The 23,518-nt window shown below is 45.3% G+C and overlaps 2 protein-coding genes across 2 annotated transcripts; one reads left to right on the top strand and one right to left on the bottom strand.

Moving 5' to 3' along the window:
* Positions 1-16,168: 16,168 nt before the first annotated feature.
* On the bottom strand, positions 16,169-17,474 carry LOC133885505 (uncharacterized). Its single transcript, XM_062325227.1, has 2 exons — positions 16,462-17,474; positions 16,169-16,352 (listed from the first exon to the last, which is right to left on the bottom strand). Exons 1-2 carry the CDS (start codon positions 17,405-17,407, stop codon positions 16,309-16,311), a joined length of 990 nt encoding a protein of 329 aa, XP_062181211.1. The 5' UTR covers positions 17,408-17,474; the 3' UTR covers positions 16,169-16,308.
* Positions 17,475-19,585: 2,111 nt separating this feature from the next.
* On the top strand, positions 19,586-23,102 carry LOC133884603 (uncharacterized). Its single transcript, XM_062324067.1, has 2 exons — positions 19,586-19,831; positions 20,972-23,102. Exon 2 carries the CDS (start codon positions 21,000-21,002, stop codon positions 22,845-22,847), a length of 1,848 nt encoding a protein of 615 aa, XP_062180051.1. The 5' UTR covers positions 19,586-19,831; positions 20,972-20,999; the 3' UTR covers positions 22,848-23,102.
* Positions 23,103-23,518: the final 416 nt, after the last annotated feature.

The following is a 23,518-nucleotide window of genomic DNA, read 5'->3' as shown; positions in this document are numbered from 1 at the left end:
TATTTCATAGTTAAAGCTAAGTCATGTGGTCACTTCTTGTCTAAAGATTGACTCACGACAGAGGTGTTGTTATTTTATGGTTAAAGCTGAGTCGTGTTGTCAACTTCGTGTCTAAAGGGTGTCTCATGACAGAGATGTTGTCATTTAATACTTAAAGCTCTATCGTGTGGTCACTTCATGTCTAAAGCCTGATTCAAGATAGAGATGCTATGCTGGTGTCCTCTTATCACTAATGTTTGTCCCTGAAGGTTGAGAATTTGTTATAGTTGCCTGTGACTACATGATTTTGGAGGCAAGTTTGCTCGGAGAATAGATTTTTAGTGGGTGTGGAAGTAACATCTATCCCTTTGATCTCAATCCAAAGTCAAAGGCTGCTTTAAGCATTCATCCTAAAGCAAGCAATCCTTGTGTGTTGAACGGTACATACAATCACATGGTTGATGCTAGAGCTGCAATTAATGTTAGTTCTCGAGGTGCTGGTGATACAACCCCAGTCTATGCCAATCCCCAAGGTGCTCGTGCTACAACATTAGTCATAAGAGGACACTCGCACAAGCATTGGTGTATCTAAAGCCTGTGTCAGGACAGATGTGTTGTTATTTCATAGTTAAAGCTAAGTCGTGTGGTCACTTCTTATCTAAACATTGACTCACGATAGAGGTGTTGTCATTTCATGATTAAAGCTGTGTCATGTGGTCACTTTGTGTGCAGTGTGATTCACGACAAAGATGTTGTGCTGGCAGCAGGGGTGCTATCATTTCATGCTTAAAGTTGCGTTGTGTGATCACTTCATGTATAAATCTTGACTCACGACAGAGGTGCTATGCTGGCGGCAGGGTGTGGGTGTAGCAATGTGTGTTTCCAATTGAGGCTGTGAACAACTATAGAACATAATGCTAAACTGCTATGTTATCCCTGCCCCAAACACAAGATGAAGTAAAGAGATGGCGAGCTCTGGTATGCCTACGTTTGCTATACTATCGCTGTTGTGCAAGTATGGTACTGCATGCAAAATGGAGGTATCCCATGATTAGATATAAAGTTCATAAATAGTTTATAACATAGTATGATAATAATCATGTCTGATATTTGCATAGTTCATAGTGCATAGATGTTGAATACCTAGATCATCTCAAGATGATGGAGGAAAGTGGCGACACAAATTAGCGGAAGAATGTCAGTTATGCCAGTCAATACTATCAGGGTAAGATGGTTTCGTCTCTGAGGTGGTGATGAGAAGTTATAAGGATGAGTACCATCAAATCCACCATCATTTTTAGGGTCATCAATGTTCTCCGGAGATGGAGGCCTCAGAGGGAGGGGTCGTTGTGGCATGAAATCGTCGTCGCCATCGTCGTCTTGAGCTATCACTATAGTAGCACATCCTATTTCCTTATCGGTTGTACGCCATCTGGATGTGGTGTGTAAACGTCCTCTTGCAGTGTTCCTTGAACCTTTACCTGTATTGCTGCTGAAACATCGAGGCATCGGGGGTATGAAATCATCATCCTCATTGTCCTCGTTATTTTCTGGATGAGTAGTAGAGAGCGCCTGTATACCCCTTAGGTTTCTGGATTCGTCATGGCAATCTTCTGCAAGAGCCTTGGAGCATAGTTGTAAGACTCTTCTGCTTCGTTCACCATGCGGTGTGGTAATTGATCAGCATACCCGTTTTAGTCTGCACCTTCCCCATAATTGATTTCAGCGACAAACAAATGTCCGTGCCAACAAGGATGATGAGGCGTTGGGTTATGAACCTCGCATCAATGACGTGGCTCACATTCCTAATAGCCTCTTCATTGCATGTATTGGGGTGTGTCTACTGATCACAAAATAGTTCTCATATCTTGGCTTATATACTCGTACAAAGTAAGGATAATTTGGGTGCTTGATACACCTGACCTCATACTCCGTAGGGTTAGATCAGACGCACTTGTGGTCCCTTCTTGTTATTACAATATAGTTACTAATAAAGCAGATGTCCTTCCTCTATTACGAAACTGTTACCCGACCTAGATGTTGCTATTCTGGTATCCCTAGTTAGATAAATTGTCATACTCAATGATGGCATAATCCAGCAGCCCAGCACCATGAAAATACTAGATCGTTGGCACTGGGTCATCATTTTCAACAGCTTCTTCATCCCCGCTACCACCGTCTTCATCATCCATGTATCCTGCTTCTACCTCATAAGGGTCCACTCTAGCTCCCTCTCTACTAGAACTGCCCTCCCTGACATGCCCTCCATCCTCTTCATGCATCACCTGCTGACCTAATCCTTCTACGGTAGTCACTGCATCACCGTACACCAGTTATGGCACTATGTTTACGTACACCCCTATATCAAAGTTCTCCTCCAATACCTTGCGTGAATACAAAGCCAATTCCTTCTCATCTCGAACAACGTATGGATAACGACTGAGCTATTGGAACAAGCCATGGCTGCGCACCATCTAGGACAACAGTATGAGACTATTGGTTCAATGTAAAAAGCTCATAACATGTGATTTCAGGCCATCTAGTCAATAGGTACCTTAACCGAACTCTCTATGTGCTAGTAGTTTTGAATTATTACGAGCCTCTCGTGTAAAACAGCAAGGCGTTCTCGATAATAAATATGGAAAGTCATATCGTATCTGCTAAACAAAGGTATATATAATAAAATAATTACTTAGATATATGTACGATAGTTAATAATGCTAAATACTTAAGTAATTAACAATACTAATTAAATTATCAATATTAAATTCAAATATAATAATTATATTTATGATTGAATTAAAATAATAATTAAACAGCCTTACACCACTATCCATCTATCATTCACATCACATACCATCACTGACTACCTCTCTGATCATGTAGTTGTTCGGTGCGCACCACTATTTTAATGAATTTAACAAAAATATTAATTAAACAGGCGCACACCACTATTAATTACAAATTTCAATTTGATAATTTTTTGATGCATTGTGATTTTAACTGAATCTTTCTGTCCAACCCAAGTTTTTTGCATCGACGCCCTACTTACACCTATAGAGAGCATGTATGCACTAGGCGTCACCGTACGCCAACACTAGTTAAATAATCTAATTACACTGACTAATCAAACTAAGCAAATAATCTAAGTACTTTAATTTATCTAATTAATATAATTAAACAAACGTAACTGAATTGATTAAACAATCTACTTACTCTAATTATTGTTATTACTGTATGTATTAATTAAATACATAATCTAAGTACTTACTACACACTCGCGCTGCTGCTGCTCCTCCCCTCATGCTGATTCTCATCTCCTAGCGCTGTTGATCCTCTCCTAGTGGTGCTGCTTCTCCTCGCCTCGCATCTTATAGCAAAAAATAGCATCGCGAAGGCTAAAAGCAGTGGGGACAGCGGCATGTGGGCTGCAAAAACGGGAAAAAGCGCCGACCGCATGCACCAAAAGCATAGGGACAGGACGTGACGTGACGCAACGTGAGATCACGCAAGTGGCTTTCGAAAACTAAGGTGCCGAATACGGGTACTATGCACCATATTCAGCACCTCAGATGCTGAATACAGCGAGTTTTCAGCAACTAAGGTGCCGAATACGGTGCACAGTGCCGTATTTGACACCACATATTCCGATTACAGCCGGGCCCATCGATTTTCGGTGCCTCAGGTTCTGAAATCAAGTTTTCGGTATTTAAGATGCCGAATACATGTGCTAAATTTACAAATACACCGGTATGTTATCTATTTTGTCAAATACACCGATGTATGTTATCCATTTTTCTATTTTTGTGATTATTTTTATACGTATACTTTGAAAAAATATATTGGTGTTGTATCCAATGCCATATGATACGGATACGGCACCAATATGGAGTATTTGTGTTTCGTAGATGAGCAAATGAAGCCCCATAAACCAGCGATGATTGCCTAATAACATGAGACGCTTTTTTTTATCCCTTTTTCTTTTGATGAAACTCACATAATTCTATTCATGCTACTCTCATGATTAAATGATTTGTTGGTTTCCTGTACACATATTTGGATTGGAAGCAAACGTCTTGAGTAAAATGCATGTAAGCATGTATTTTTGTTTAATGAATTGATGTTATTACAGTGTAGACTTTAGTTGGCGAAGCGTTTTTAATTTATTCGTTTTCTTACTGTTGTAGTAATGTCTGGTCCCTCCAGGACAGACACACTAATTGCTTCAATTGGTACATTGTTGATACATTGCATTTTGGCTATCACCATATCTTATGTGGCAAAGCAAGGTTAATACTTGCGTTCTACCATTAGGTTGCTGTGTGAAGTTTCAAGCTCCTCACATGGATTCAACGGCGCAAGATTTCCAACCCAGGACATTCTCCGTCAAGCTGTGGTCGCCAAGTGAAACCACTCGTCTGATGCTTGTAGAGAGATGACCAATAACCTGTCCACAGAGTCCATCTTTTCTCGCAAGTATGGCCTTTTGAGCAAGGAAGAAGCTCATGAGAATGCTAAAAGGATTGAAGAGATGTGCTTTGCCTCAGCAGATGAGCATTTCAAGAAGGAGCCTGATGGTGATGGAAGTAACAGAAGTATTAGATATGTTGTGTTGGTGTGTAGAAAGCCACGGTTAGTCAGGTTAGTTAGACACTCACGCTCTGGTGTTCAGGTTATTAGAGGTGACCGCGTCCCTGACCGAGCGTGTGTGCGTATGACCGTGGCAAGCTGGCGTGCGCAAACAAGCGCTGAAATATCGGATCTTCGATGAACCCCCATGTAAACACCTGCTATAAATGGAGATCATGATCCAGGTTGGATCGGTGGATAGGTGTGCTCGCCAATCCATTCTTTCCTTTCAATTCTTTCATGGTACCCGAGTGTCAGGAATAATCTCTGACAATGAATCCGGGGTAGAGTAGTCGGAGGGCGCATTGATCAATATTTCTTAGGGTTGGATCTAATAGATTCAAGAATACGAGAATTTTATCTAGGTTTAGTCCTTTTGTGGAATAATAGCCATACTTATTGTGTACTTACTTATGGATTGGATGAACTTGTTATATAATATATTTTTTGATATCCTACAAGTCGGGTCCTCCCCTTTATATAACAGAAGAAAATGTGCATATACAAATGGACCGTGCCAAACTCTGTGGTAGATCTACACCTGACGAAGTCAATTACTCCTAGCTCATCATGACGAAGGATAGACACGCACACCCCGCTATGGTCATCCTGCATGCACCGTCCCATCATCGAATGCCATCACACTCGTCTGTGAGGTCATCCCGTAGCATTTAATGCTATAGGACTGGCCACTGCTTCACCATGCTTGCCCACGACCTTGCTCGCTGAAAGAGAGTGCCTGGGGAAGAAAAAACACTTGAGTGAGTGGCATTAAATATGATTTAACCGGTTATGTGAGTACTTGTCCTGCGACCAGCAAGGGTTGGTCACAAGGTTTTGTCCTCGATCAGGGGACTAGTCGCATGAACATGTCCTGGTCGCAAGGTGAGACCGTGTCTTGAGGGTATTCGTCCGCCTGTTGACACGTGACAGCGTAGGACCCACCGCGTGGGGCACCCCTTTACTTATGATACCGATAGTAGGCCCCAAACTCTATCCCATATGTGGTGGACTGAGTAGTCGTGGTTGTTGTGCGACATGTGGTCTTGGTCGGGTCCGGTCGTGCCACTTGGGACCCAGGTGAGCACATGTCCACCCTAGGGAGTGGTCGCCAATGCAGCCTGCCTTAGAGGTCGACTCAAGAAATCACATCCCGATGGGAGGTTAAATGTCTAGAGAGATAGATAGAGAGAACATGGGAGGGGGGAAACGAAACGATGCCGAACTCGAGAGAATTTTGATTCCCCAAGCGCGGATTTTTGAAATTCGAAAGGACCGAGCCTTGCGGCAGTTGAGATTCCACGGTGACCCTTTAAATTGGAGCACCGGAGTCTTTCATGAACCTTTCTATCACCGCCCTTAGCCCCCAAACTTCCACGCCCAGAGCCCTTCATCTCCAAGCTTCTACGCCCATAGTCCTTCATCTCAACCATCGTTCTTGCCACCTACAGAACCTCCGCCAACATCTGATGGTGTGCACCGGCAGTGAGCCCGCTTTTCCCAAGTCCAAGTGTGATGCGGTAAGGCTGAGGCAAATGCACGACGCTAGCCTGCTCACCCGCCGCCTAAAAGTGCATCTAGCTCTTATTTGTGGTTTTGGTAATTAATGACAATACCTATGAACTAACAATGTTGTTGAGAATTGTTAGTATGTTGTTACATAGGTGATGCATGGAGGAGAAATATGCATCAAGATGAATGAGCTCTAGGTGATGCTCGAAAAGATAAGCTCATATAAGATTGGCGATAAGCGTGAATACTAAATTACTTATGGAGATCAAGTAATTAAAGGTATGCCATTATCAATAGAGTTTTATAGACTAATCTGTATGCTTTATGCTTAAGAGTGAGTTGAGATTAGGATCCATAAGAAGAAATAAGTTGAATTGAAATCATATATGCCAAGAATGAAGAACAAGATTGGACTCCATATATAATAAAGTGAATTTATTGAAGATGTCGAATACAAAATGGTTTTCTATAGCAAGACGGTGAAGGGAAAGCAAGACTCGGCTGCAATGGACCATCCTGTGGTGAAGGGTAAGCAAATGGCTTAGCACTGAAGGACCAAGGTGATGGTGAAAAGCGAGTGAAAGCTTGGCGCTAATGGACCGTGTGAGGCTATGAGAAGCTATAAGTGACTCGCATCAATCATATGAAGAATCAAGAGCAGATGGACTGAAGATTATATGGACGCTGGTAACTCTCAAGGTTTGAAACAAAGAAGCGATACTTGAAAGTATTCAAAGGCTCAAATTGGTTCAAATGAGTTTTACATTTGAAATTGAGTATAGGTATGCCACACTATTAAGAGGGATACAACGTAAAGCTAATTATCGTGTCTCAGTTTTCAAGAGTTTTCTAACCAATTCAAAGTGAGAGTTAGCTTAAGGAGCCTTATGTGGAAAGTGTGAAAGTGTCTGAATTAGGTTTTAAAATGTTCCTAGTTTGATATAATATGTTTGGGGTCATAAATTCAGTTGGGATGTGTAGGCCTCTGAATAATCTTTCCGTATAGTCCAAAATCGTTGAAATCGGACTTCGGGATCAAAAGTTGTCGCTATTTTCAGAGGGTCAGCTGTGCTGAACTCGGACTATCCGGGTTGACCCAGATACTCCGGGTTGGCTGGAGTCTTCGTGTTTAGCTCCGAGGCAGTTAGGGCCAAAGTGTTTTATTCAGATGTTTTGGGTTGAAGCGGATACTCTGGGTGGCCGAAGTCTCCGGACTTTACTCCGACCAGGGCTCTCGGTTATGCGTTTTAGTGCCAACCCGGAGACTCCGGGTTGACCCGAATATTCTGGGTCGGTACAAAAAGCTGTGTAATGGCTAGTTATTAGGGGAAGGGTATAAATACCCCCTCACCCCCACTTTTGTTTGCTGCTGCTTGGGCACGAAAGATAAATCTTATAGAGCCAAAAGAACTCCCTCCCACTCCAATCTAATGTATGATTTGAGAAGAAAAGTGAGTTGGGTTGAGAGATTACAAGTTTGAGTGCAAGTGAGTGTATCTCCCATCTTGAGCACTCGAGTTCATTGGCAAGAAGTTCACGAAGTGTTTGTTACTCTTGAAGCTTTGAGCTCCTAGGCGGCTAGGCATCGCCGGTGAGTACCCAAGGTTGTGGTGTACCGCAGAAAGTTTGTAAAGGCTTCGATTTCGCCTCCGGAAGGGAAAAAGTCAAGAGTAGAAACCAAGCTCAAGTGTGATCGAGCTTGGAGAGGAAAAGGATCAAGAGAGACCCGACTCAAGTGTGACTGAGCTCCACAACAGAGACGTAGGAACTTCTAGAGGAGGTGTCCGAACTTCGGGAAATAAATCTTATGTCTCCTCCCTTATTTCCTTGTTCTTATGTTCTTACTCAATATTTATGCATATTGTTCGATCTACTTGTTCGTCTGAAATTGATTGTAGGTACTCCATAGATCTACTTAGAATCATCACTTGGAACACACAACTTCATTTAGTTTGATCTAGAACTCTTTAGACGCACTTTAATTTCAGTTTCAAGTTCTTTTTTGCTGAACCCGGAGTATCTGAGTCAACCCGGAAACACTGAATTCTGTACAATTGAACCCGGAGTATCCGGGTCACCCCAAAGTATCTGGATGAACAGGATTTTCAGGATTTTCTTTTTGAGTTTTATTGCATATCTTTTGCTAGATTTGAGTAATCTTTGTCACTATAGGATTATAACATCCATACTTATTTAGGGTAATTGTGTAATAGTTGAGCCTAGCATATTTAGGATTTTCACCTGTGAAAAATCCGTTAGTTTATTTTTCCACTACAAGTTTAAGCCAACGGAAAAAGGGGACAAATTTTGTAAAATCGTCTATTCACCCTCCTCTAGGTGATATCATTGTCCTTTCACCGCCTGACCTCAAAGTACAGCTCTGGGGAGAACATGCTTGCTCCCTACCAGAGGAGGTCGTGATGTTTGTTTCCTTCTTCTTGGCCGGCCTCATGCCGCCCTTCTCTAAATTCTTCACCACCGTCATCTCCTTCTATGACATCTGCCACCTCCACCTCAACCCCAATTCCATTCTCATGCTAACATTTTTGCTCATCTGTGTGAGAACTTCACTGGGACGAACAATACTTCGACCTGTTCGGTACAATAGCAATTGCCAATGCCCTCAGGCAGTCAACACCCCAGTTGGAAGTCCTTGAAATGGCTAGAAATAAAATAAATGCCAAAGCAACCCCATCTTTAGCCAAATGCCTAGCAGCAATGCAGTCACTCAAGAAGCTAACCTTGGCTGAGAATGAACTGAAGGATGATGGCGCAGTGATTATTGCAAAATCATTGGAATACGACCACACATATCTAAAGGAGCTTGATGTGAGCACAAACATGTTGTAGAGGGTTAAAGCTTGATGCCTTTTGCATTCCAAAAAAGTGCTTTGGGTCTGCAGCGCAAGTGTAGTAACATGAGGCATCCGGTGCTGCAAACAGCGCGGACTAGCAGAGCTATGTGTTAGAGACTCAGTTGGAAGAAGCAGATTGGGATCAAAGAGGGATAGAATTGGGGCAGGAACGAATGAATTGGATTAGAGGAGGAGGAGTAGCAGAGGTTCAAGTACAGGGTTGTTCATCGTGTTTTTCCATATCCCCTTGTCAACTTCGTTTTGCCTACTCTTATAGCTCTCCTAACTCTCCTCTCTTACACGGGCTAGGCCCAAGCAACCTAAGCCCTACACCCAATCCGGCACAATGACACGAGTGTTGAGCTGGCACGAGCACGAGCTGTGACGCCAGTTCCCACCAACGCCTTCAGCAACAGTAGAGGCTTCAGCGTGCGATGATGGTGTGCTTACAATCCCCTCCCCATGGAGACATGCTTGTCCCAAGTAGGTGCAAAGGGAAATTGCTGTTTCAGAGCTTTAGTATCTTCCTAGGTAGCCAGAGCATTACCTAGCCTAGACCAAAGAACATTCACTTGAGAAACAGATGCGCCATCGCGTGTAATCATCGCAGCTATAACACTTGTAAGGGAATTTGAATAGCAGAATCGTCAGCAGGTAATGAACTGATCACCTGATGGTTGTGGCCGTGTGCCTTGTTTAATTGGGATTTATGGAACACCGGGTGGATGGAGCTGGAAGCCAGCAAGTCCAACTGATATGCAACTGAACCAATGTGAGAAACCACTCGGAATGGACCAAAGAACTTGAATGCCAACTTGTGAGAAGCACGATTAGCAATGGAAGACTGCGCATAGGGCTGGAGCTTCAAATAAACCCAATTATCGACTTGAAATACACGCTCAGAATGCTTTTTGTCCGCTTGGTGTTTCATACGTTGTTGGGCACGCAGCAAGTGCTGGTGGATCAGTTTGCGCATGAGTTACCACTCCTTCAACCATGAGTCTAGATCATTAACAATGCAAGACAATGAAGAATCAATGCCCAAGTGTCTCGGAGGATGAGCGTAAAGGACTTCAAATGGAGAATGACCGAGAGAAGAGTGAACACTTGTGTTGTACCAGAATTCTGCATGGGGTAGCCATCTCTTCCACTGACGTGGGCAAGCATGGACGAAGCAACGAAGAAATGTTTTAAAACATTGGTTCGCACACTCGGTTTGCCCATCAGATTGTGGGTGGTACAAGGAGCTCATCCTCAATTCGGTGTTTGTGAGACAAAAGAGTTCTTTCCAAAATGAGCTTGTAAAAATCTTATCTCGGATGGATATGATAGCTTAGGGCATCCTGTGCAATCGATATATGTGATCCAAGAACACAATAGCCACTTGAGCAGGAGTAAAGGGATGACAGAGTGGAATAAAAGGACCATAGCGACTGAAGTTATCCACAACTACCAGGATGCAATTAGAGGAACCAGATGTAGGAAGGCCTTCCACGAAATCCAAGAAAATGGTATGCCAACATTGAGTGCGAATGGGGAGAGCTAGAGCAGACCTTGATTCCTAGGACCCAAGGCCTTACTAAGATATGCTATAGGGTGGCATGACTGCATCAAGACAACACCAACACCAGATGCACTTGCATCGGTTTCAATACAAAAAGGCTTGCTAAAATCTGGTAAGCTCAGGACAGGTGCTAAAACTAAAGCTTCTTTCAAAGTAGCAAAAGCTTGATCATGATGGGAAGTCCACATAAATAGAGTGTTCTTCTTCAAGAGATCAGTGAGAGGACGATTTATAATGCCAAAATGCTAGACAAAGCGTCTATAATATCCTGCAAGGCTCAGTAATGCTCTCAGTTCCTTCACATTGGCTGGGATTGGCCAAGTTTGTATGGCATGAATTTTGGCTGGATCAGTAGAGGCTCCCTCTGGAGTTATAATGTGGCCCAGGTAAGCAATCTTGTTTTGAGAGAAGGCACACTTTGATAGCTTAACCTTCCATTGATCTAGGTCCAATAAGTGCAGCACCTGTCTCAAATGCAAGAGATGATCCTCCAGGGTTGCACTATATACAAGAATATCATCGAAAAAGACTAAAACACATTTCCTAAGGAGAGGTGCTAGAGTAGCATTCATTGCTCCTTAAAATGTGGCTGGTGCTCCTGTTAAACCAAATGCAATAACCTTGAACTCAAAATGGTCTTGATGAGTCTGAAATGTAGTCTTGTGTTCTTCACTGGGCTGCAATAGAATTTGGTGAAAGCCTGCTCTTAAGTCAAGTTTGCTGAACCACCTAACATTAGCTAACTCATCCATGAGTTCATCAAAAACAGGAAGGGGGTACTTGCATTTGACAGTAAGAGCATTGAGATATCTGTAATCGACACAAAAACACCAAGATTGAAGTATAGGAGAACAAAAGGGACTAGTGTTGTGCTATATAACACCTTGAGCAAGCATATCAGCAATTTGTTTCTCAATTTCATCCTTGAGTACAGGTGGGTAGCTGTAAGGCCTCACATTGATGGGTTGGGCTCTAGGAATTAGAGGAATTGCATGATCACACTGCCTACTAGGTGGTAAACCTATTGGTTCAGCAAAAACTAATGCAAACTCCGCTAAAATGGACTGAATATAATCAAGCAATGCGAATGTTTGGTTGTCACTAGTGTCAGAAACAGCAAGTACTTGAACAATAGTGCATTCAGGTAAAGTGAGAAGAATACCCTAGAGCAAAATAGTTTTGCCTTGATATGGAATAGCCAGCCATTTATTGGTCCAATCAACTCTCATGGGACTGAACAATTCTAACCAATCCATTCCCACAATCATATCATAGCATTTTAGTGGCAGCACTTTCAGATCCGAATAAAAGGTATAATCGTTGATACTCCACTCACCGTGGTGAAATTCTGAAGAACACTGCACAATCCCCCCATTGGCAACTTGAACTCGGACTGGATGGGCAAGAGGAGTAATACCTGACAAGTGAGCAACTAAAGCGTCACTGATAAATGTATGAGAGCCATCAGAGTCAATTAAGATAGAGATTTCCTTGTGTTGGATGAGGTCTTTGAACTTCAGTGTTTCTGGAGCTTCGATACCAGTAGAAGCCTCCTTGGAGAGAGCAAAGAACACTTGGTTAGAACCTTGGTGCAGTGAGTTACTATCAACAACATCATTGATTCGCATGGGAGAAGATCCCACAACTCTTGAACCACGTGCAATTGGACATGAGGTGCACATTTATGGTCACATCTCCACTTCTCAGCGCAACGGTGTCGAAGACCCTGAGCCTTCTTGTATGCACAAAGAGTTGTGAGCTTGTCATCAGAAACTGGGTCGCATGACGCGTCCAGACCGTGGTGCTCGTCAGATCTTGGCACGCCCATTAATGAATCCCGCCTGGGCGGAGCTGGCAGAGGAAGAACACTCTTAGGTGGATGATGAATCGGAACATAAGGGTCAGGAAGTTTGAAATCATGGCGTCGGGCTAGTGCTGCTGCCTCTTCTTGCAACAAGGCCAAAGCACAAGCAGAATCCAAATCCGATGGACGATGGATCATAACAATAGATTTGATATCAGCAGATAAACCATCTATGAATCTCATTGTGTATAGGGGATCAGTGGTACTTCATAGGCGGCTAATTGATCCACGAGTTCAGAGAACTTATCAACATATTCAGTGACTATTCCTACTTGTCAGATATGAAATAGGTGTCTGATTAAAGCTTCATGATGGTTATGACTGAAGCAATCGTGGACCATGCGTCAAAATTTAGTCCAACTAACATGTTTAAGATGGCATTCTGTAGATTGTAACCAACGAGCAGCAAATCCTATGAAATGCATACTAGCAACTTTGGTCCATAGTGATGGATCAACTCCATACATCTCAAAATAGCTCTCACTACGGGATTTCCAGAGCTGTGGGCTATCACCGTAGAACTGGGGAAAGTTAATTTTAGGTAATTTGCCAGTGAGTCGATGGGAGTAATCAAACGGAGGCAAATTGGAGCGAACAAAAACATGATCTAGGTGATAACCAAAGAAGCGGTGAGGAGGTAGATCGGTCGTACCCTTGACTGGGAGATGAGGCAGGGTGGCGAATGACCCTAGCCCAAGCTCCCGGTGAGATGTATCGACGCGGTGCCCATCAGGGTCGACGGCCGGATCGCTGGTGGAGAGACACAAAAAGGCCACCAAAGGATTTTTGAGCATGCTTGGTGAGGCGGACGAGTGCTCAAAAACCGTGCGCTCGAGGTGTTTGCTGATTTTCCCCACCTCCAGCTTCAATCCATCGACTGTAGCCTCCAGCTTTGGTTTCCACGTGTGGATTTCCATGGTGGCAGACTCCATGGCGATGAACCGGGGTTCTTGCTTCTAATTGGCGTCGTGGAAGCGCTCGTTGAGGTCATGGAGGAGATCTTGCTGCTACTGGGACAAGCGTGCCTCCATCTTCTTCATGTCATTAAGCAACATCTGGAAGTTGGGATCCATCGAACCAAGCTTGCACTGAGATCGCGTGAAATTGTCATGGCTCTCCAGGATCGGTGAATCTGATACCATATGTTAGAGACTCAATTGGAAGAAGCAGATTGGGATCGAAGAGGGATAGAATTGGGGTAGGAACGGATGAATTGGATTAGAGGAGGAGGAGTAGCAGAGGTTCAGGTATAGGGTTGTTCATCGTGTTTTTTCATATCCCCTTGCCAACTTCGTTTTGCCTACTCTTATAGCTCTCCTAACTCTCTTCTCTTACATGGGCCAGGCCCAAGCAACCCAAGCCCTACACCCAATCTAGCCCAATGACACGGGTGTTGGGCTAGCACGAGCGCGAGCTGCGATGCCGGTTCCTGCCAGTGCCTTCAGCAACAGCGGATGCTTCAGTGTGCGGTGATGGTGTGTTGACACTATGGTGTTAGCATAAACATTCGGGTCAATTGACGACCCCGATGACTTTTTAGGATCCGCCCCTGTATACAAACGCTCGATCGCGTTGCTAGATGTGCCAAGCACACTTCGTAGTGCACTCTACAGCTTCAAGCTTGGTAGTAGATGCCTCTTGGTAGGCCATTGGCACTCCGCACTCTGCATGCACCCCATGCATGTAGTGACATATGCATTGCTTTTTATTCCTTTTTCCACCTCCTTATGTTCTCATTTTCGCCTCGTTTTGTTGAAAAGGTTTGCCTTTGGTTTGCATAATGTTTCTTTTTCCATCGAAACAACGTCCATCCCTTAGTATCTCTATTTTTATAATAGAGGACGATAGACAAAGATACATATATGTTCAGTCTCGAGAATAATAGAGAATAACTATAAAATATAGAGGAGTAAGTAAAGACGAGGATCCAATATTGTGGACCAAGAATATGGTGACATGAGCAGAATGTTGTAGGTAATAACAAATCTCAGAATAACATGTCCGTGAAGAAGAAGAAAACTTAGAATAACAAACCACGAGAAGAAATTGTGATATTTCTTGGCCAAGCAACATTTTCTGAAGCATGTCAACGTTGGTACCTAGTTCAACTTTTTTTAAAAAACTAGTTCAACAATTTGTGATCTAGTTAACGTTCACCACTTGCAATCTCAATATTTTCCGCGGGAGAGGAATGATTGGATTCAGAGAAACCTAAGTGATCTCACGTGAGTACATGGACAAATGACTAGAAAAAACATATGTTATTCTTCATCCGGACATCCAAGTTATTCCAATTCCAACACCACTCACTACTAACTCTAGTTTATTCTCATCAAGTAGTACAATCATGCCCTTTTTGTATTCCCCACATGACGCAATGCACAAAAAGCCAGTGTTATCCTCCTGGACAAGCGCACAAGTCTGGGACAAAAGTGTGCGCCAATGATACCGATGGGCATGGTGGTAAAGCTGGTCAACTAGGTCGACATGAGACCCGCTACTGTAAGCACGGAACAGCAGGAGGGCTAGGTGGGTTAGGTCGTGGCTAGGTCAACGCCACGGCACCTCGTGCAGCAGGCCCGGCCTGGCTACATCGCCCTACCACCCGCCCTGCTCCTCTGAGCTCCAGGGCTCCACCCCGCCTAGCACAACCGTCCGCCCCGCCCAGCAGTCGCCTTGCTCGCCTAGCCGCCCAGTCCATCCCACTATCGCCTTGCCCCGTCACTGTCGCCTCATCCCGCCGCCTCGCCCTGCCTCATCGCCTCGTCCGGCCTTGACGCCGCCCGCCCGCCCCGCCGTCACCCCGCAACCGTGCTGGTCATGCCTTAGCCGTGCACGGCATGCCTCGGCCCTGATTTTGTAGCCAGACTCAGGCCAAGCCTGCCCGTCAGGCCCACTTGGCCAGGTCCACGACATGGGGTCTCAAAACCCCCAATGTCTTGTTCTTAGTTGTGTGTGTACTTGGTGCCGATCTGCAAATGCATTGAGTGTACATGGCCCGCTACTATGGAAAGCATTATGCTAGAGGCAGGGGATGCCTTATGACACCGGCACTATTTGGCAAGCCTGGTTGAGTAGAATTCAACTTGTGGGAGCAATTTAGCTTTTTTCTTGGGAAAGAAACTGTATCAGATAGGATCAATATCCGATTTGGGAAGGCAATCGGTTGAGTGATGATGGCAGTTATGTCTAAGCATTCACACCAATTTGACCGTATGATTCGGATGGCACTGATACCTTACTAACTAATAGGAATGGGTATGTATCGATCCATATGTATCTGCTCATCCACTCTAGTTTACTTTAAATGAGAGTGGAACAATAGATGATCTATGCTACTTAAGTAGGACGAGGACTCCTCTAACCATAGGCCTGCCAGAGCGGAAGTATTATAAGTTCGTAACGGTCAGGTGAGGTCGTGCGATTTGAGTGGCCGCTGAGCTGCAATTAATGGAGCAGCGAGTCGACTAGGGCGCCGCCCTGCGGCTGGCAGCACACGTCATCCGCCGGAATCCCTCATTTCCGGGCACGTATTCGCAATCCTTTGGACTTAGGCTCCCGCGCATGTGCCACTACATTCGTTAATTCGTAAATCAGTAATTCCAACAGGTGATTCCGTCACTACGTGCGCCAAACAAGCCCATCAGAAAGCTTCAAGGTGGTCGTCTGGCCTACAGAAGGAGAAGGCAACGGACTGACCCAAAATCCCCCCCCCCCCCCCCCCCCAAAAAAAAACTGACCCAGACAGTATATATTTCTCGACGGCAGGAACTGCATTTGCAACGTGTTTATTTATCTTGCCGAACGAAAATAGGAAACTTCGAATAAAAATGGGGCACACAAACTATTGGGCTATACCAGCAAAAACAGTACACCAGTCGTCGATCAAACATGAGGAGCCACCATCACAGGCGTGATACCGATGCGTACCACCACAGTGACGCAAATCCTGCACCGGAAGTCGCAACCGCAGAGTCAGCACACGAAGGATGAGGGGGTATGTATAACAGTGCACGGATCCAAGCGTGCACGCTAACGATCGATGTTTGTTTGTTTACCTGAGGCGAGGACGGCCCAGCGAAGCGCAGCGACGGCGCGAGGGGAAGGGGCGACGGCGCCGGACCGCGCAGCTTCGGTCGAGGAGTCGCAGTTGGAGGTGGAGTTCCAGTCCCCGCAGAGGCACAGGTCGCCGTGGCTCTCCATGTCGTGGCCGCACGCCCCGCCCGTGGCGCGGCACGCGCCGCAGAACCCGCGGTTCGCCTCGGGCAGCGCCCACGACACCCGGATCCCGTACGCCCACCCGCCGGCTCCCCCCACCTCGCGCACGGGCGCGAGGCTGTACGCGCTGCTGTACCCCTCGCACTCGAGCCGGCTCACGTTCACCGCCCGGATGGCGCCCCAGGGCACCGCGCAGCACTCGGGTGGCTCCCCCACGGCCGAGCCGTACGCGGCGCCCGACGGGCGCCGGCCGCCGCTGGCGTAGTAATCGTCCCACGCGGGGCAGCCGTAGTAGTCCCCGCACCCCATCCCGGACACGTTCCGGCAGGGGAGATGCCGGTCGGGGAAGCCCTGGAAGAGCCGCGAGGTGGCGCGGCAGCCGAGGAGGAGGAACACGTTGTCCGGGTCGGGCGCCAGGTACGGCTCCCGCCACGGCTCGAGGACGAAGCCGTTGCCCCGGCCCGCCGGGGTACGGTCGAGCGCGCGGCAGTCGGACATGGCCGGGTCGTGCAGGGTCAGGCCGCCGTATGCGTAGTCGACGTCGAGGACGCGGTACGAGCCCGAGGGGAGGTGCAGCATGAGCGCGCCGTTGATGCAGTAGAGCAGGTCGCGGAGCCCCGCGTGGCCGCACCCGGGCCGGAGCGCGAAAGGGTAGTCCACCGTGATGTTGCCGCAGAAGGACCGGCACATCGTGATCGGCACATTGGCGGCGACGGCAGCCATCGGCGCCACGGTGCACGCGCATAGGGCGAGCAAGGCAGCCAGGTAGGGACGCGGCGGTGCCATTGCCCTGTACGTGTCCGCGCGATGCTAGTGACAGTGAAAGAGCTGAGTGCCAGGGGAAGGGTGTATGGTATGGACTGCGACGAAGCAAAGGTAGATCGATTCCTTGCTTCCCTTTGATGAAGAGCTTGGAGGCATCATTGGCTTTTCTTTCTCGGCGCTTTGGCTTTTGCTTTTTTTTTTAAAAAAAAAATCCACACTCTGCATTGTCCATTGCTTTTCGGCCTTTGCTATCTCTCTTTTCCATCTCATGAAACAAGTAAGCACGGCACAAAGGCAGAGAATTCAAACTATCAGCGGTGATGCACATAAGTATGGCTGGCATGGTTTAAAAAAAGTATTGCTGGCATCTAATTATATTACTCCCTCGGTCCATCTCTATAAGACGTATTTTATTTTGACAAAGTCTTCGAAGTATATTTTAATCATCAATTTCTCTTATAATATATTGTCAATTGCTATAAAATTAGCATCATATTAAAAGTATTTTGAAATATGAATCTATTTATACAACCTTTGTACTCTAAACATACATATACCTTGACTAATTGTTGACCAAAGTTTACAAGGTTTAACTTTTTCACGTTAAAATACGCCTTATAGAGATAGACGGAGGGAGTAGTATAATCAGTAGTTGGCCAATAAAAGAAGTCTCCTCCTTCACTCTCGAGGCCTATAAATTATCACGCTAATTAGAGAAAAAAGAAAGCAAATTGTACATATACATGTTTATAAATTACACATCACTGTTATTTAGAAAAAATAAAACAAAAAATAAGGCTAAAGTACTCTAGACATGCTTCCCTGTTACCCACATGTGCCATTATAAGAATGAAGCCAAATGCCAGAAAATGACAACATAATTTAATTAATACATAAGGTTAAGTTCTCTCGCCATCGAAAAAGAACAAAAATAAATTATTTCGGTATAACTAACACTACAGAAGCATGGATCAAGTTGCATTGATATACTATTTTGGTCTGTTTGGTAGACTCAAGTTTAAAAAAAGGTTATTTCTAGAGTTCGGCGGCTCTACTTAGAACAAGGATTTGGTTCCACTTAGAAAAAGGATTTGCGTTAGACCAATTTATGTAAGAATCTTATATTAGTTTGGAATCGTAATCTTAAACCTGTTTTGCTCAGCTATAGCGAGTAATTAATGTATTTATCTACTTGCGTACAAGTCTAATCTTCCCGTCCGTTAGAATTAGACCGGCTGTTAATCTAGCCACGAACTTTACGCGGGTCATCCTGCTAATTATATATGCATGTACACATTATGGGCGACGATGTGCGTACATCATAAGGCGGTTAACCTTGGATGCCACGGGAAATCCTTCCCCAGAAGCAGCTCACATAGTCACATCATACAACAGTTCAGGTCCAGCTTAGCAACTCTTTTGCTGTCGAATCGAGAGATCTATTGAATTCCATGCGTTGATCTAAAAGTCTAAGCAATTCACTTATATTTTAACAAGATCATTTCAACAGTGCCATACAGAGATTGTTTTTTTTGTCTTCAAAAAGTTCATTGGCATCAGGCCTGATATATTGTCGTTTGCTATTATTCATCAGAATCATATTCCCATGACGTCCCGGGAAGAGGTATTCCCCTTGCTACTTTTGATCTCTCAAGTGAAACTTGCAAGCCACTCAGGTTTCTTCCTTCTCTCTCTGTGTCTATCATGATTTCCATTTTAAACTTGTTGAAACCTGCAACAGAGCCAGGTTTGTCTTGGAGACTTGCTGAAGCCTACAATGAAACCTCATGCAGTCATGCATGCATGAAAGTTGAAACCTACAATTTTGAACCCTCTTGAAGCCTGAAATCCCGTGTGGACAGACTGCTGAAACTTAAGGGTATCTCAGAATCTAAGGCCACATGAATCTTGAATCCATGTCCTGTCAAAAGAAAAATTATAAGCAACTGGAAATCCCTGCGTAGCATCTCTAAGTTTGAACAAACGTGTTATCAATTCACAATCATCGTTGAGCATGACAAAAGGAGGTTTTTCGATGGGCCGGTCTCAGCGCTCGCATAATTGGGCCTCAGCAGGCAATGTTCGAATAGTTGGGCCGAACCAGGCCTATCTTGCAGTCGGGCTGGCCCAATACTCTCACCTCAACGGCTCTACCCCTCCGCCGTGCCGTGACGATCTCGCGGGCGGGGGCGCCGGCGCGCACGCGGACAGTCAGTCACCCAGGCGCTGGCGCCGTCCCACCCACACCACACGCGGAACAGACCAACCCGTCCCGTCTCTCGCTCGCGGTCTTGCTCGCCTCGTCTCCATTTCCTAGAAAAGCTCCTCACCCCAACCCGCGTCAACCAACCAAACCCTAGAAAGCTCTCGCACGCCCGCGCCCAATCCCTCGCCCCCTCCCGATCCCCGCCGCCTGCAGGCCAAAACCCTACGCCGCCGCCGCCGGTAAGCTCCTCGTCTCCCTGCCCCTCCCTTTCCTCCTTCTGTTCCTCTCTCGCTCTCTGATCCCTCTCCGTCTCGATTCGATTCGGGCGTGGCGTCCGGTCCCGCGGTTTGATCCGCGGGCACGCGGGAATGCCACCGCTCGGGGAAGCGGCTGGCGGGCGCGTGGCCCGGCAGTTCGCGCCCGCAGAATTTTTCGCGGGGACGGGCGGTCTGGCGCCAGGGGATCGCGCGATTCGGCGGTGTCAGCGAAGGTGGCGGGTGCTCTGCGGGTGCATGGACCTTTAGGAACGCTTCTTGTGGAGAATTTTTGGGGAATTCGAGGTGGGGGAGGGGGCGAGGTGAGGGGCTGATGATTAGGTATTAGAATTTCAGAGGGGGATGGGAAATCCAAAAGATGTTTATTTAGAGGACAATAAACGCAAAATGCCCATGCGGACAAAAATATCGTTATGATAGGTGTAGGATTCTTTTTTTGATTCGATAATCCGACAAAAGAGGGAACATAAGCGAATATACTCGGAGCCAATCCTATGAGCAGGGAGTTTCAGAGTCTGTGATCTTGTAGTGGATATCTTGTGTCTTAGTTTTGTCGTTATGTGCGCAAGGTTGTTTTCCGTTACTTGATTTTGGGGTTTGGGAGACCGAAACAAGCGCAATTTATTGTAGAAGAAAACATCATCACTGGACATAGGTTGCATGTAAAATGGAAATGGAGCTAAAATGTGTCTGATTTAGTTGTTTTTTTTGGGTATGGGAAATTTGCACTCATTGTTGCGTAGCGAGCAACACGACATGCACGTGTTATCAGCTCTTCAGGCCTCTTAATTGCTATTACGTTAGCTCTCATATGGATCATGGTGTTTCGGTACTTTTTTCTCTACGTAACGGCCGTTTAAGTTGGCCTTGCTGTTTTTTGTTCTTAGATTTGGTTGGATATACACATCTCTTTACTGTACCATTTTAATTCATCATTTACTTGGATGTAATTGATATTCTCTATTTGCCATTATTAAACTTGCCTCATTTACCAAGAAGATCTGTACCCATGTCACAAAATTTTTCTTTTCTTCTTTTTTTTTTGGTGAAAAACTCTACATATGTTTTCTTCGCGTGCTAATATTTGACAAAATTTGACTGCAGTAAACGACAGTGTAATCACTTCTCAAAAATGCCGTCTGCATCCAAGTCCAAGTTGAAGAACAGATCAGCTGCAAAAGAGCAACCTAAGGTTGCTGCAAAGCCAATGGGGAATGGTACACTTGCAAGTACTTACAACAACCTCTCTGGAAAGTTCCATGTTCTGGAACCATCAGCCTCTTTGTTGGGTAGCCAAGGTAATGATAAATTCAGGAATACAGATGAAATAGATGGGCATTCTCGTAGCTCCCATGGTACAGGAGACTATGATTGTGCCTCCAACAATGGTAGCTGTTCTGGTGAGTCAGAAGATCCAAAGGAAAAATCAACCAGCACTGCACCTCGAGTGGACTCTGTTCCTGGATGTGATATTGATAAACGTGAGAAGATCAGACAGAAGAATGAGAAGAAGCATCAACGGCAGAAGGAGAGGCGTGCCCAGGAATTACATGAGCGTTGCAAGGGCTATCTAATGTCCAGAAAATTGGAGGCACTCTCACAGAAGCTTGTTGCGATGGGTTTCTCATCAGATCAAGCAACGATGGCCCTAATACAGAATGAGGGATGTGTTGAGGAGTCTGTTACCTGGCTCTGCAACTTTGATGGCAGTGAGGAAACCAAGCAGCAACTTGCAGCAGATCAACAGTCTGGAGCTAACTTGAAGATTGATATAGCTGATGAGCTTGCAAAGTTTGCGAGCTTGGAGGCGAAATATCGGTGTACAAAGCAGGAGGTTGAAAGGGCAGTTGTTTCCTGTGAGGGTGATCTAGAAAAGGCTGAGGAGGTCTTGAAGGCACACAAGCAAGAATCAACTACAGTCCCATCTAAGCCTGAGGGATCTGGTGATTCAAGTGGCTTGGCTAACAAGCAGCAAGTCATGCTTGCGCAGAATCCTGCAAGGCCTCAAACAAATGGATTTTCTTCAATAGGTGCTCAACAAATGAGGAGAGAGGAGAAGGACTTAAACTATAAGCTTTTGATAAATGGTAATGGTTCAAAGGAACCTGCAATTAAAGGCTTTCAGCCATTGGCCGCATCAATTAAGCCAGAGATGGGTCGTCAACAATTTGTTCCACCTGAGAAGAGGCGGCTTAATGCCAACTCAGTTCCATCAGTTCCTTACGTGGTGTCTTCTCCTTTGCCTGTTGCTGTACCGCAACTGAAGTCAAACATGCGACATGTGGCAGGAGGAAATGAGGTGAAAAGTGCAATCCCAAATGGAAGTTTGCGAGAATCAGTAATTGTAATGCAGCGTCCTCAATCTGCAGCTACCAAGCAAAGCCTACCATCCACAAGCCATAGTATGTTTGCATCAGAACCATCGTCAAGGGAATGGTACTTAAATGGTGCATCAGGTGTGGATATGATATTGAATGGTGGATTAGGTCATGGACTACAGAATATGAGTTTGGACAGTGTTAATTCTGCCAAGCCGTTTGGACATGCAAACCACCAACAAAGTTTTGTTTCCAATCCTATAGAGCTGGCTGCCAATGGTTGGGGTGGCACCTGGGGTTCTGGAGGTACATCCTCTTCCCGTGCTGTGGTGTCATCACATGGGGCGTTTAGGGGATGGAGCTCATCTGAGCCATCCTCAACTTTGTCCCATGCTGATTGGAGAACCAATGGGCTAGCACCTTATGACTACACCTCGGTAGACTGGAGCGTAGACACAACGTTGTTGAACCCAGCAGCAAAGAGGGAGCGGCTGTCAGACACATGGTCAACCATGTTCATGGGCGGAAGATCCGCAAGGGCACCTGGAAACCTCAGTGGTGCAGGCATCCCTGGGTTGCACGACAGCAATCATCCAATGGATCCTGCTCTGTCACCTCGTTCATACGAGTGGTCTTCTTACTGCAGGGGAGGATCTTCCTAGTGTCCCCTACCCTGTAGGTAAGAGGCCACTGAATAAGAAAAGTAAAAATTGTCATTTGTTTCTTGTTCTTGTTTTGGTCCCAGCTGCAGTTGGTTGAAAAAGTTTTACTTTCTTGTGTATCGAACCATGCTTGTGTACCTTGACTGTTGGCCGAGATAAGTCGTCTTTCTATGAAATCATTGTGCATGAAAAATGAAGGGAAAAAAACGAATCTATCTTGGCTGAAATGCATGGGGGCCTATATTTTGTTTGTGAGTTGCTCGCTTAATGGTTGTCATACTTTGGCTCATCATCCCATGTTCATTCTCAATGCAAGTATTTTTCTTACTGGGGTCATTCTAATGATTGCATTAATATTATTCTTTATTCGTGATAAGGAATTTCTCATTTAAATTTTTATATGCATTTCTTCTATCTTCCACGGAGGGTAAAAGATTACAGCTACCTTTGTAGTAGTGTTATGAACTGTGTAACCTGTGGTGTGTGTATGTGTGTTTTATTTTACTTTGATTTACGTTGACCAGACGTCTATTGTAATAGCAAACCATTTGGGGTTCGTCAATTTCTTGCCCCTTTGTGTGAGAAACTTTCTTATGAAAGCAGAGTTTACTAAATTAGTTATATTACCCTCTTAGCGTTTGAAACTCTTAATCATAATGGATTGCATCCTC

This window comes from Phragmites australis, chromosome 11 (genome assembly GCF_958298935.1).
Source record: "Phragmites australis chromosome 11, lpPhrAust1.1, whole genome shotgun sequence".
Classification (NCBI taxonomy): Eukaryota; Viridiplantae; Streptophyta; class Magnoliopsida; order Poales; family Poaceae; genus Phragmites; species Phragmites australis.
This window is presented reverse-complemented; position numbering and strand designations above follow the sequence as displayed.